General features: G+C 42.5%; 1 protein-coding gene across 1 annotated transcript in view; it reads right to left on the bottom strand.

Moving 5' to 3' along the window:
- slc6a8 (solute carrier family 6 member 8) overlaps nt 1-10,439 on the bottom strand; it is a 42,610-nt gene extending 32,171 nt beyond the window's left edge. Inside the window, exon 1 of the mRNA XM_084916097.1 lies at nt 8,771-10,439. Within this exon, the coding sequence (XP_084772223.1) occupies nt 8,771-9,128 (358 nt within the window). The 5' untranslated portion in view covers nt 9,129-10,439. The remainder of the gene's footprint in view (nt 1-8,770) is intronic.
- Between the last annotated feature and the right edge of the window lie 3,774 nt (nt 10,440-14,213).

Here is a 14,213-nt window from a genome sequence, read left to right as displayed (position 1 = left end):
CTTTGCATTAAGCAATGTGATAATAAGATGCTTCATTTAAATTTTAAAGTCCCAGGCGTTTGACGGCTCCAAAACATTTTTACAGATTGTTTGTACACTATTGACCAAAACTCAGATTACGCATTAAAAAAATAATTTTGAAGGAAGACTGAATACAGTTTGCAGGAGATGTGCAGTCAGATCAAAGCGAAAAAGCTTTTTGAGAAAATACCATTAGAAGAAAATTTAATGTATTATTTGAACAATTATCAGCATTAAGCAGCTCGGTCAGTTTAGTAGATCCAGCTAGCGAAAGTGAAGTTATTCTAAAACAAAAGTTCGATTTTAAATCATCTTCTATGGAGATTCTGATTTTCAAATTGAGTTAGAGCTGCCACAGATAAATCCTGATCAAAGTAAGCTGGGCCGAGTTTGTCTGTCAGGTCATTTAGTTAGCTGACAATGAACCGCCAGTCAGTGAGAGTCGATTTTTCAGACTGATAGCATCAGAGATGGTGGAAGTCGCCAGCAGTGCATAAACTAATCAATCTGACAAGATTCAAGAGTCCTACTGACGAGATTCTTCAGTCCAGCCTTCTACCACTGATGAGATTCTGTCGTCTAATCTTTGGCTAATGACAAGATTCAAGAGTCCAGCTTTTGACTACTGATTAGATTCTACAATCTTGCCTTTGACCTTTCTGTATCTAGAATACAATTCTAGAATCTTATTTTACCTTGACATTTAGCCAAACTGATGAGAACCCACAGCAGACACACACATGCACAAAACTGTAGCTACACATGGAAACACATTACCAAAATGTTAGAGGCAGACATTATGTTATGTCGTTGGGAAAACATCAGAGAAATGTGTAAAATTTGTATAAATGCTTATTGCTCGTTGCATGAAAGTCACATGTTGTGTTAAAAAAAATACATATTAGCTTTTGTTCAGTTGTTTGCAGTTCAATCAATTACCAAGATTTCGGGATGATTACATGAGTAATTACAGGACTGACAGTTAAAAGGTCCAACGTGAAAAAAGGCAGAATATCACCCTGTGCTGTGGTAGCGTCACCTAACGTGTCCCACACGTGGTCAGTTCAGAGTTGAAAGTAAGTCAGAAACAAATAGAGCCACAGCTGCAGTTACCTCGCTAAGCTGCAGCGCTACAGTTAGCTAGCTAAGCTGGTTAATCCGAGGTAAGTCAGTGGGCTAAGCACTGACGTGCTGAGGGACTGACAGACTCATAACAGGGCTAATGACAGAGCAGGAGATTCGTCATTGCCCTGATAACTTCCAATTCGTATCTGAATGAATTGTGCAGGTCTATGTGTCTCTACTGTTCACTAACACACCTGAGGAAAAACACTCCAACACTTTTAATCTGTGGTTGTCAGCTGCTATGTTGACCTTTTAGACAAACATTTAAACTTCCATCCATCCAGCTTGTCCAGGGTTTCCCAGGCCAGCCGAGAGATATAATCACTCCGGTGTGTCCTGGGTCTGCCCGGGGGCCTCCTCTCGGTGGGATATGCCCGGAAAACCTCACCCAGGAGGCGCCCAGGAGGCAGCCTCGTCTTCAGCTTGGTCTGCTCAAGCAGCTCCCTGTAACATTTCCATTAGTGATGTGGACCATCTCCTCTTATCTGCCACGTATGAGAAAGGGCAACTGTGTGAAAGCAGTTTACGTATCATCCAAATCAGCCTCATTACAGGTTTATGAACTGTTATTTAATCTGCCAACTCACCGACAAAAGGTCAATTACTGTGTGAGTGCAGATATTATGTTTGCTACTTAAATAAGGCTCAGTAACACGAGAAGTGGGCGTGACTATAGCAGGCTAAAATCAAATAGTAGAGATAAGCCTAAATTCAACTGATTTTCCAAACTGCAAACACCAACTGATCAAATATTTACCACGTAACAAATTTCTGTCATACGTGAAACATTTCAGTGAAACATCAGTGCCGACGTTTGGTTTGTCAATAGAAACATCCTGAACACGTCTGGTAAAAATGTATGGGGTCTCTTTCACAACTGTGACATTTCTTATTATTATAGATTTTGTTTGGAGGTTAAACTAGTTAATACAAAAAGAGGGAAAGATATAGATTATTATTATTAAATAATTGCACATGACTTAGTGAAAGTATATAATATACATGCTCACAGTTCACAGTTCATTAAAATAGGAATATAGATTTTATCCTTGTAGTACCTGGTCCCAAGTATCATTAATTCGCTCAGAATTCTCTATAGCTGATATCAAACATACAAACCTCCAGCTAATTGACTCATCATTCACTTTGATTGCATAAAACTACACACACAGTGAGATAACAGGTTCCTGTCTACTTGCCAGGATCCTCAGTGACATCACACAAACACTAGCTGCCAAATTCTAACCTCAGCTCGGCTGAAATTAGACTCGTCTGGCTGCAGATCTGCTGGCCCACATTACCTGAGCAGAGAGAAAGATCCATAACATGACTCAACGAACAGCTGAAGGCTGTAAAAAAATAAGAAAAACAGTGTAGAAATCAAATACCAAACAATTCTGTGTCTAAATTGAGGTTTATATGAGTTTCATAAAAAAATTATAAAAAGTCCTCATCACTGATGGAAATAATTTCTGTACTGGACCATCAAGACCACGTTGAGCCTTTGGAACATCCTGAAGAAATGTTCAGGATGTTCAGGATTACTACTTCTTTCAGGAAACTCTGACTTGCACGTTTCGGGACTTCAAAGAACATCATCCTAAAAGTCCCTCCGTCTGCAACCACTTCAAAAGTGAACATGAACATTTTAACTATTCTATTCAATACAGTTTTGTTTATAAAGCTTAATCAAGCTTAGTTGTAAAGACCCTACAATAGCACGGAGAAATCATCAACAATCATATGACACCCTATGAGCAAGCACTTAGTGACAGTAGGAAGGAAGAACTCCCTTTTAACAGGAAGAAACCTCCGGCAGAACGAGGGAGGGGCAGTCATCTGCCGTGGGGGTGAGGGGGGGGGGGGAGACAGGACAAAGGACACATTGTAGAAGAGAGCCAGAGATTATTCATAATAACTATTGATTAAATACAGAGAGGTGTATAAATGTATAAACACACAGAGACTGAAGAAGAAACACCCAGTGCATCATGGGAATCCCCCAGCTGCCTACACCTATAGCAGCATAACTATGGGAGGACTCCGGGTCACCTGGTCCAGCCCTAACTATATGCTTTAGCAAAAAGGAAAGTTTGAAGTCTAATCTTAAAAGTAGAGATAGTGTCTGTCTCCTGAATCCAGGAGAGGAGAGGAGAGGAGGAGCGAGCTCTGTCAACAGGATTAAAAGATTACAGGCCACTCCTGTTAATCTCAGGTCCACGTGGTGAGAGGGATGATGATGATGTCACATTTGGCAGGGAAACACACCCGCACACAAAATCTGTATCCAACGTTGACTTCCGACCCTGACACCTCACCAAAAAACGTTCCCATGGAGACATGAAGCAGAGCAGGAACAATCACTTCTGATCAGATCAATCAGACTGCTTGACTACAGAGCAGATCAATACTGCAGTAACTGGAGAATGGTCAAATAAACAGCTGACCTCCCTGTTTCCAAACAAGCTTAATTATGCAGTTTGTTTATTATTCCAGGGTCTTTTCCAGCATTTGATATGTTGTTTATTTATTTATCAGATATACAGAGTGTAAATGATTAGCAAATAATTGCATTTTGCAGGACCCTTGGAAAACCTAAATGTTCCAGAAAAATCTTTCTTAGGTTCTAGTATAATCTCAACCAACCTTGCAAATGCTCCCAGGACCACCAAAAACCACAGCAGCACCATTGGAGGCCTTTGGTTGAACCCTGGGAGAATTTCTGGGACTTATGGAGTCTCAAATCAATAGCACCCGTAGAAAACCATCAAGAACTCTTGCAACATTTTCACTGACCTTTCCAGGTCTTCTGCCTTCAACTCAATGTCCTTCTAAAATTAAAACACTGAAATGTCTCGTATAACATCCGCAGCATCCTCCTCAATGATCTGTGGAAGCTAGAAGTCATCCTTTGAAAGATCCCAATGCTACCCTGGAACACCTTCAAGGACCCTTGGCACATTTTCACTGACCTTTGGTAAGTCTTTAGGCACTCGGAGAATGCCCTCAAGGATCCCGGTACCCTCTTCTTAACCCTTTCAATTCTACAGAAAGAATTAGAGAAAGGGAATTCATAATATTCATCACCAAACTGAACCTTGAAATAATCCACTTCTCATGCACACAAACGTTCACAAACAACAGATTGGACAAAATGTCCTCGCTGGGAATATTTAAAACTACAGCCGGTCCTCTCAAAGACAGAAGAGGCGCACACAGACGGACGAGCGCAGCGATCTGAAGGACAGAACTGATCTGTGAAGATGAAACTGAGCTGCAGGTCATTTTATAATCACTGAAGCAGAGAATGATAGTGAGTGTGTGTGTGTGTGTGTGTGTGTGTGTGTCCTTGGTAGGGTGACTGCAGCATGAACACGCTCTGCAGGATAATAAATCTAAGTGACTCGGATTTATTGGACAACGAAGACAGAAAGGACAGAAAAAGATAGAGGACAGAGGGAATGAGGGAAGGACACAAAGGAGGAGTGAAAGGAAGGATGTAAAACACATCTGTGTCAACATTTACTCAGATAAAAGTAGAAAGTAGCCTGTAAAACATTTTTATTTAACATAAAGAAGCTTTACCTTACTGATAATGGAGGAAACTGCCATTTGTCCCTTTTTGTCTAACTCGATGACCGTTCATCTGATCCACTTTAAACTTGGCAGGTTTATCTCTGGGGACGAGAGTGAGCTCACTACCATATCTGAGGTCGTTCGGATGAGGAGTTTCCTCATTTTTGCTAAAAGTTTCTCATGTGACCGTTATCTGTACTAGAAATTCTATTTAATTCTTTGCCAAGCCTCTTAAAACCCAAGATTCACCTCATTTTACCTTCAGTCATCTTAACCTGACCTAACCCTAGCTAACCTCAACCCTCAACAACAAGATCTTGAAGCAGGCCAAACAATTGTTTTATAAAATTTTGTCTGTCTGATGTAAAACTCAAACACTTATCTCACAAAGATATTTGGGAATATTTAATTCATAACGTGCGTGTTAGCTTCCTGGATGAGCGATTCTGCAGGTTCTGCACATCAGCGAGTGTCTTTTTAGCCGACCTCTTTTTGAAACAGTAACTTTGCGTTTGTCTGCATGTGACACGTTTATGGGTCGTCCGGATACTGTAGCTACAAAAACCTGGCCTTAGTCTACAGCTTAGTCTACACAACAGTAAATTGAGACGAGACCAGTTATGAATATTTAACCTTCTTCCTCAGAACAGCTTTAAAAGAATAAAGCGGAAAATTTGATAAAACAACTACAGACCAGACTGTGAAGCTGAATGAATAATTTAACCAGATACTGTTAAAGATTAACAGGAGGAATAAACAGCAACAAATATTTTAAACAAAAAAAAAATGACCCCAGGTGTATGGCAAACAAGTGTATGGGAATCCCGAGGACATTACAAGGGTTAAAAAAATAATCCGATCAAAGAAATGCCGATCAATGGCTGATGTATTGATTTAAAGTTTCGAGATGATCCAATAGAAACTAAGTTTTATGTTGGCCTTGACCAGATTTACACCTAAATTAAATCTGCTCGAGCTGTTATTGATATCTACCATCATACAAAATTTAACCGTGATATCTTGAAAACTGTGGATGTTAGACTGTGAACGAACAAACGAGCAGACAGATAGAAGTGATTGCATGGCCCCTCCCCTCTTGTGGAGAAAACAACCTAGAAAATCAGGTCTTTGCAGTTTTCAAGATTTGGCTTCAACACTGATCACATGTCTGCCTGATGGGAACGGTCTCAGAGGTGCAACGTGTGCATAAAGTGCTGATTTCACATCTTAAATCAGAGTCAGCGACTAAATACAGGAATGATCCGTTCAGACCAAACGCGATGGAGCGTGCGTGCAGCGCGTTTACCTCGTGTACTGATATGAAATGCTACACCGTGATTTGCATGCAAGTTACAATAATCAGCTGAAGGTGCACAAAGTCACCAGGTTTACACACAGAGTGAAACAAACTAAATGTGGAGACGTCATCTGAAATTTTAATGCATCCTACAAAATAAACCGTTTATGGAGGTGACAGGTTTGGCTTTTTGTGTTTTCTTAGGACAAATGAATGTAATTTAGCTTTCTCTGCTGACTCGCTGAGCAACATTTGGTTTCGTGGTCTTTTTGATAGTCTTCTTAGACTCGCACATTCCCTTTTTAAGCTATTGTTTGCCATTTTCTCTCGTTTCCTGATTGCAAAAGTCAGAAGAAAGAAAGTTTCTTCTGACTAAAAGGGAGAGGAGCTAAACCAGGGAGTGTGACAAGGACCAGTATAAGACAAAGAAGGATGATTTTGAGCAGTGAGTCACACAAAGCTACTCTAGCAGTTAAAATTTTAAAATGACCTGGAAATAAAAACCTAACAGGTCCTGCTTAGAGGCAGAGTGTCTCTGGAATGCTTTTTTTCATTAACAATCATGTTACTAATTAACCTAATCAGCTCTGAGATGTTCTACCTGGTGTTTTTTTAATCATTACACAGCTTTTACAGTCTTCTGTTGAACCCTGTGGCTTCCATTAAACAGTTGTTAACACACAGTCGTCTCTCAAAGACGAAGGCAATAACTGAGGCTGCTGACAAGGCTGAAAAAGCGCCAGAATGATCCTTTAACTTTGGTTTCATATGTGAAGCAGGTGACCTTTACAGAGTCACAAGACGACGGTCTGCAATGTGAGAGCTGAACTTCTTCTCTTCGCTCTCTGTGATTTAAGTCTGACCTCCTCCTCTTCCTCCTCCTCTCTGCGAACATTCAGACCTTTCCCATCTCTCCTCCTCTCCGTCCAGCTCAGACTGGTCGACTGTGTGAACGAGACCTTTGCAGGTGAAAGGATCCAACTTTTTTCTCCTTTCTTTCTCTGCTGCTAAAGTTCAGCTTTGACAGAACAAACAGAGGTGATGAATCCACCTGCTGACACCTCCTCTACTCCCAAAAAACTTCATTTGAATTAAATAGTTTTTAATTAAACTGGGAGAAAAACACCTAAAACCACATCTGTAAGTGTCCAACGAGGCCAAAAGAAGTCAGTTTGGAGTGACTTAAAAATAAAGTAATCAATTGTAATCAATTTATAAATCTATGATCAAACAAAACAGAAAACGAAGCTTTACAAACGTTTTTGTGACTTTACTGATATACGTTTATATTATTGATTAATGCATCTAAAATTTGAGGATTTGCTGAATTTTAAAGCGCCTGAGCTCAAAGCAACTAGATTTCTTTTAAGATTATCGACAGACAGTCCTGGTATTTAAATACCAGTGCAGATGTGTAACTGTAACCACCACTGGATGTGAGGCTTGGAGATTCCTGGGTTTATCCATGTTTTTGCATCATTTTTCCTGTGATGCTAATTCCTTTCTTTTGAAATAAAGTTCCTTTGAATACAAGTCTTGCTTTCCTACATTTCACTGAGTCCCTTCAAACTGGAGAGAAGGTGACAACGTGCACGCAGGCATCCATGCCCAGCCTCACGTTTACAATGTACCCTGCAGCAGCGTGCAGGAGCATCAGGCTCAATAAAAGTCAGTTAACTCGAGGCACTCACACTCACACACACACACACACACACACACACAGTCGTATTATATATGGTAAAAGGCATCACGTGCAGTAACAGTATCTCCCTCTCTATGCCTGCTGTGGTTCTTTTCTCTGACACACACACACACACACACACACACACACGTTACTGTGCTGGAAGCTGATCGGCTGAACCTGCTGCTGTCACTCTGATCAATAACACACATGTCGCTGCCACCATCCAAACACATGCAGCCAATTATGTCACTGAGAAACTGAGTCCAAGCCTCTCTACAGAAAACCACGCCCCCTGTCATTTTAGCTCCTCCCCCATCAGCTACAAATTGAATTATTCAGTAAAATAATCTGAGATTCAAACAGCTGGTTTGACTGACATAAGGAAAAGTTCTGATTTATTTTATTTATTTTTTTGATGTTTTTCAGCTCCAGCGCCACGCCACAGTTAGACTGAACTTCCTGTTCTGTCCTGGACTCACCTGAAGGTGAACTGAAACCTACACTGACCTGTGAGGAGGATAAAGTTCTGGATGTTCTCTGACATCAGCACAAACACAGAGGATGAGTCATTTTGGGGAGTTGGATAATGCTGGCCCACCTCATTTCTAAAGTGAAAAGACTTTAAAGCTTTCATTTTTCTCTTAAGCTATTATTTATCTACAGCTTCAAACATGCAGCATGTGTGTTTTAATCCCTAAAAATGTGTCTGGTGGTGTCCAGCCTTCGAATGTGAACTTTTAAAAGTGGAAAATCTTCACACCCATGTACACAAACGTGAAGCTGTGGAAAAGATCTGCTTATAAAATTAAAATAAGCGTTCCCGTTCACATCCAAGAGCACAAAAACTGGACAGTTTGTATCCACAAGCACAAATCTAAGAATCTGTGCTTGTGGATACCAGGAAAAAAGTGTCTGTCTCACTGGTTGTCTCACAGCAATCTTGCAGAAACCATTAGGTAAAGTGAGGATGTGCACATGCCCCGTACAGGTGTGTGTGTGTGTGTGTGTGTGTGTGTGTGTGTGTGTGTGTGTGTGTGTGTGTGTGTGTGTGTGGGGGTGCATCTCACCTCCTCCGTTCTTGTAGCACAGGTAGGGGAACCTCCACACGTTTCCGAGTCCTACAGCAAAGCCCACGCAGGACATGATGAAGTCCATCTGTCGCGTCCAGGTTTCCCGCTCCTGGTAACCAGGCCCCGCTCCGTTGACCACACCACCTTTTTTGTCCTGTCCAACACAAGCAGTGCCCACCACTCCACCAGCGACGCCTGTCCCCGCCACTGTCAGCGGGACGAGGCTGCCATTAGCGGCCGCAGGGGCATAACCACTGCCACCGCCCCCATTAGAGAGAGTTATGGGGCTCTTTTTGGTCTCCTCCAGGAGAACCAGAGAGCAGGAGGAGGCTGGAAGAGCCTGCTTCTCCATCATTCACAGAACGGGAACCAGTCAGGAAGTGCTCCAAATATTCAGCCTCTGTATCCCCTTTAATTCCTGCGGGTTTTGTCTGCAATATCGCTTATTTCTGTTCAGGTGTTTCCCCACAGTTCCCACTCAGGTTAGCAGGCAGACCAGTAGGAATAGTCAGCAATGGTTCCCACTTAGAATCCCTTTATTTTCTTCAGATTTCAGTCTTTTTAAATCACTCCTAAACCCAGACACGAGTTAGATACCAGAAGGAATAATCAGCTCTGATTCCCACTTTAGAGTGTTTTAATTCCTGCAGATTATAATCCTTAAAGTCAGTTTCTCAGTCCAAAAAGCAGTCAGATACCAGTCAAAGGCTGGGTGGTGTTTTCCCTTTAATTTGGCTTTTTGTATTTTTAGAAGTCCCCAAAACTCAAGTCCAAGCAACCAGTCAGGTACCACATAAACCAGTAAAACACCAGTCCACCTCAGCGTGCTTTTATTTTGAAAGTTTTGTCTCTTTAAAGACTGAGTTATTTTTCTCCTTTTAGTCTCACAGTCTCAGTTTTCCACACCTCGTGTTCACCTCCTCTCAGACTCCCACTAAACCAGCCAGCTGCCAGTTACAGACCAACAGTCACTCAGAGACAGCGGGTCAGGACCTTTATCCTCGGCCCCTCTCTCACTCTTCCTCACTCACAACCAGAAGAAACGTGATTCTTCCTCTGTGCAGTCGAGGATCCAGACTGTGGTCTTTTATTTATGACGCCAGCTCTTTTTCAGATGATTTAATAATGTTTTTATTTTATTTTTATTTTTTTAAAAAGAGGTCACAAATCCAGAAAGTCTATTATTTAAAAAAAAAGGGGGGGGGGGATTTTTTCTCGAATTACAGGGGTTTAATTTGAAAAATAAAATAAAAATAGAAATAAAAGAAAGGGAATTACACCGACGATCGAACAGCGACCTCAAAAACAATCCACGAAACACTTGAATGTGAGTCTGAAGAATCGCATGGGAACAGAGAGTCACGGAGGAGACGGCGGCCTGCTGGAAGACAGAGAGGACGGCGGAACCGAGAACAGTCCTATTATTCTCCTAAAAATTAATCAAAAAAGAAAAAAAGAACCGGAGCTGCTCACGACTTTAGTCCCGGCGGCGATGCAGACTGTGGAGGAATTGCAGCAGCAGCTCCATCCGAGGAGGAGGAAGAGCGCGTCCGGACCGAGGAGAGTGCGTCCCGCTACGCAGAGCTGTCAGAGATCCCGGCGGAGTCGGTATTTAAAGTCTGTCAGTCCGTCAGGGACCAGCGGCTTTAAAAGGAGAAGCTGCCGCTCTGTGTGACGTCACGACAAATACCACGCCCCCCGATTGCCATTCCTCCCCTCTCCATCTCTACCTCCCTCTCTCTCTGACTTTCCTCCTTGTCCCCTCGCTCTTCTCCCCCTGTGCCCTCTCTCCTTTCCTCCTTCCTTCCTTTCCTCTTATCCTCCCCTTCTCTTTCACTTCTCCTTCTTTTTAACTCCTTTCTTCCCTTCATATCTTTCTCACCTCTTCTCTTCCTTCCCCGTCGCTTTTTCTCCCTCTTCTATTTACCCTCAGTGTCTCGCATCATTTTAACCGTGTAACCGTGTTCCTGGAGGAGTCTCTCAGATTAATTCACATCCCAGACACCACATTTCTCATGAAGATTGAGTGATCTGTGGCTTAACCTGAAGCTGTCAGCACCAAACCTGCAGCTGGAAAAAGCTTCAGCGAGGAGAAACTAGTGCAAAGGCTTGAAGTTCTCCTGCATGACCGAACCACACCCCATCAATATAATTCACTCACTATAAACACAAATATGGAAAACTGAATTAGTAACCTATGTTTTTAATATTAAAAAGATAACTGCTTTTAGAAAATAATTATTTTGAGCAAATGTTTCTCACTGGTTATGACATGATGACCAACCTTCTAGTAGATGACCAACAGTCATTTATGGGGATAAAATGCATTTTTGAGGCTCAAAATGTGGTTTAATGTCAGGGTTACAATTAGGTTAAGTTTAGGAGGGTTAGAATCAGGCATTCATTTTCATTGGAAAACTGTGCTACTGTTAGCCCAAAACAAAGGAAGAGGAAAGGGGGAAGTCATGTTAGAAGGCAGCGAGAGAGAAGAAAGGGTGGGAGTGTGGATGAGATCTAAATCTAAGGACTATGAGTGGTATAAGAGTGGAAGAAGGTGCACCCAGGTGTAGTATATCTTATGCAGAGTGTGCGGTCTGAAAGTGATAGGAGACTGTAAGGTGGTGGCATCTGTAGTCAAAGTTATTGAGGCTGAGATGGTTCAGACATGTGCAGAGGGGGGAGAGTGGAGGCAGACAGGACAGTATCTGTATCTGCATCTGCAGACTCGACCTGAAATATCGATGTAGCCACTATTGCTGTCTCTGCATTTTGAAGCCTCAACATTAGCATTAGCATTTTAGCTTTGACAGTGTCAGATAAAGGAAAGCCCTGAGCCTGTTAGCATCCGAGTGAGCTTCTGGTGTTTCTCCGCTGCCTGCCGGTGTTTACCTGTGTCAGCCTTCTCAGTTCCTCACCTTACCTTACTCACCTGACATCACTGAGGCACTTTAGGAGACCAGCACTGCCATCATTTCTCCACCAGTCCGTCAGCTCCCTCATGGTCATAACCAGTCCTCAGCGCTTCTTGTGCTCTCGCTTATGCTTTGCACCACCACTTTGCTCACCTGCAGCTTAATTACCTGGACGCTGGTCATATTGGCAAGATTCTCCTCACTTCTCTGCAGTCTAATCCTCAGAATGAAAACTACATACCATTTCCCCCCACCTGTCCGTCCTTTGGATCGTCAGGAAGATAAGGCTGGAACCTCATTCACCCACTCACCTTTCAGACGCTCATTTAGTTCTCCTCCCCAAGGCTTCATGACCTCTACCTCCACCAGTGAGCCCCCGAGATCAATATTCCTCTCACCTCCTGGTATTCACTCCTTCCTCCCAAGTCTAACTACACTCTCCCTCTGTTTGAGTGCCTTCATTGCTATCTTTGTGTTTATTATAAACTTGTAAATCACTGTTTTTGTTTGGTGTCTTTGCTTGGATCCACTCCTATGTACTGGCCTCTGGGCCCCTTTGACAGACCCTGACTCTTACAGTGAGGGTATCTAGTGGCTCAGTTACACTGTGGGGGAGGTGTGGGGCATTTTCCAGGTATGGTGTGGCACAGACATAGGACCTCTGGGGGTGTCCTGTGGCATCTGGCATTGTAATGCTGGCAGTAGATCCTTTGGAAGGGGTCTCAAAGGTAGTGTTCCTGCAGTAACTCAACAGACCACCAGGGGGTGCAGAGCCCCAATAAAAGTTTAGAGGCACAGAAGGTGAATAAATACATCTGAGGAGAGGGAAGGGTAAACTTGTAAGAAACACTTCAGAAATTTCATCATGTGGCAGGAGTGCGCAGGCAGTTCCTGGAGTATGAAGGAACTGATACCACCGACTCACCCCCACGCTTGCATGACATAAATCTAACAGAACACCTCTGGGAGATTATGTTTCATTCCAACACTGCCAGGCTGCAAATGTTATATTTGTACTTTATCTGTCCTGAACGTCTTGCATCTGCCCCTGCCACTAATAATAAAAATACTAAAATGCTAAAAGTAAACTGAAAAGAAAAGAAAAACTCTGGAATGTGACTGCAACTAAACCCAACTCAAAGTTAAAAATATAAAAATATAACAGCTTTGGTCCCAACCAACTTTTCATTCATTAAAACTGTACAAGCTGAGATCAAACTCACAGGAAATAAACGGGAACTGGGATGTGCACTGCTGCGTGTGGATCGAGAGGAGCGGATTGTTTGTTCATTCGTTTGTTTTATGTAAAAGAAAAAAAAAACGCTGGATGGAAAATATTAGCTCCACCACAAACAGGTGATAAATAAGTGCTTTCTCATTTTACTTCAGAGTGAGAAGCTCTGAAGCTGAACTTGGAGCTTCTGAGCAGCTCGAGGATGTTTTTCTGTGGATGCTTATGTTTCTGAGAAACGGCGCCGCCTGTTAGTGGTCTGAACAGCTCTGACTAATACTTGAAACCGTGTGAGGTTGCTGTGAAAGACACCTGATGTTGTGAAAGAACTTGGTGAAACCCTGAGGAGAAATGAACGACGTCATAGCTGTCAGAAAGTGACAGACTGGAGACCAACGGTTGGGTTTTCTGAGGAAGGGTTCACTGACCCTGAAGCATCCTTCATGAGAGGAAATGAGAAGAGACCATCACGCTGTTCAGGACACGACCTTCTGACTTGAAACTTCAGTGGCAGGCTGTTCTATGTGATATACGTGGACACTTAATTAGGCACACCTTGCTGGTACCAGCTTGACCCCCTTTTCTCTTCACATCTACAATCATTCGCACAGATTCCACAAGGTGTTGCTTCTTCAGTGCACCTGTCCATTTCACCTCTCACAAACACGTGAAATGGACTCGTATTTTCCACTGGTGGTTCACGAGAAGAACACGAGGTGAAGGACCTAAGATTAGTATTTGTAGTCCATCCAGTTTCTGCAGCAGATCCAAGTTAACAGGATCCATCGTCACCCCAGTCTCGTTCTTCAGCACTAAGCTTCTAACTTCTTATTAAGTCCCTTTTACGGCTTTCCTTTTCAACACAGGAGAATGTTTGATTGAAACCCTGACAGGTGACTTTTGCTCATTAGTAACACCTGCTGTGTGTGACAAATATGAAGGTCATATTTTCATATGTTCTGACAAACAGCAACCGTAACTCTGCTGTACTTTCATGTAAAAACGAGGTGAGAGAGGCCTCAACTTGAACGTGATGCAATTTTTATTTCAAAGCACCGTTTATCGTCAGGCTACGTGAGCAGGACTGTGACATCTGTAACTTACTGATTGATGAGGTTAAAATACTGAGGAGACGCTACAGGAAACAACTTGAAGCTGAGTTTAATCAAATATCTGCTCTGAACTTAAGAGAGGGTTCTCTGAGGAACCTCTAACGGCTCTGTTTAGAGGAAAAGTTTCTGTAGGAATCATATAAAAACTTTTTCTAGAAGATCACTGCAGGCCTGCGTTACACTTT

This window comes from Perissodus microlepis, chromosome 20 (genome assembly GCF_051167445.1).
Source record: "Perissodus microlepis isolate ML-2025 ecotype Zambia chromosome 20, ASM5116744v1, whole genome shotgun sequence".
Classification (NCBI taxonomy): domain Eukaryota; kingdom Metazoa; phylum Chordata; class Actinopteri; order Cichliformes; family Cichlidae; genus Perissodus; species Perissodus microlepis.
Note: the sequence above shows the minus strand (reverse complement) of the source record. Positions and strands in the feature narration are given on the sequence as shown.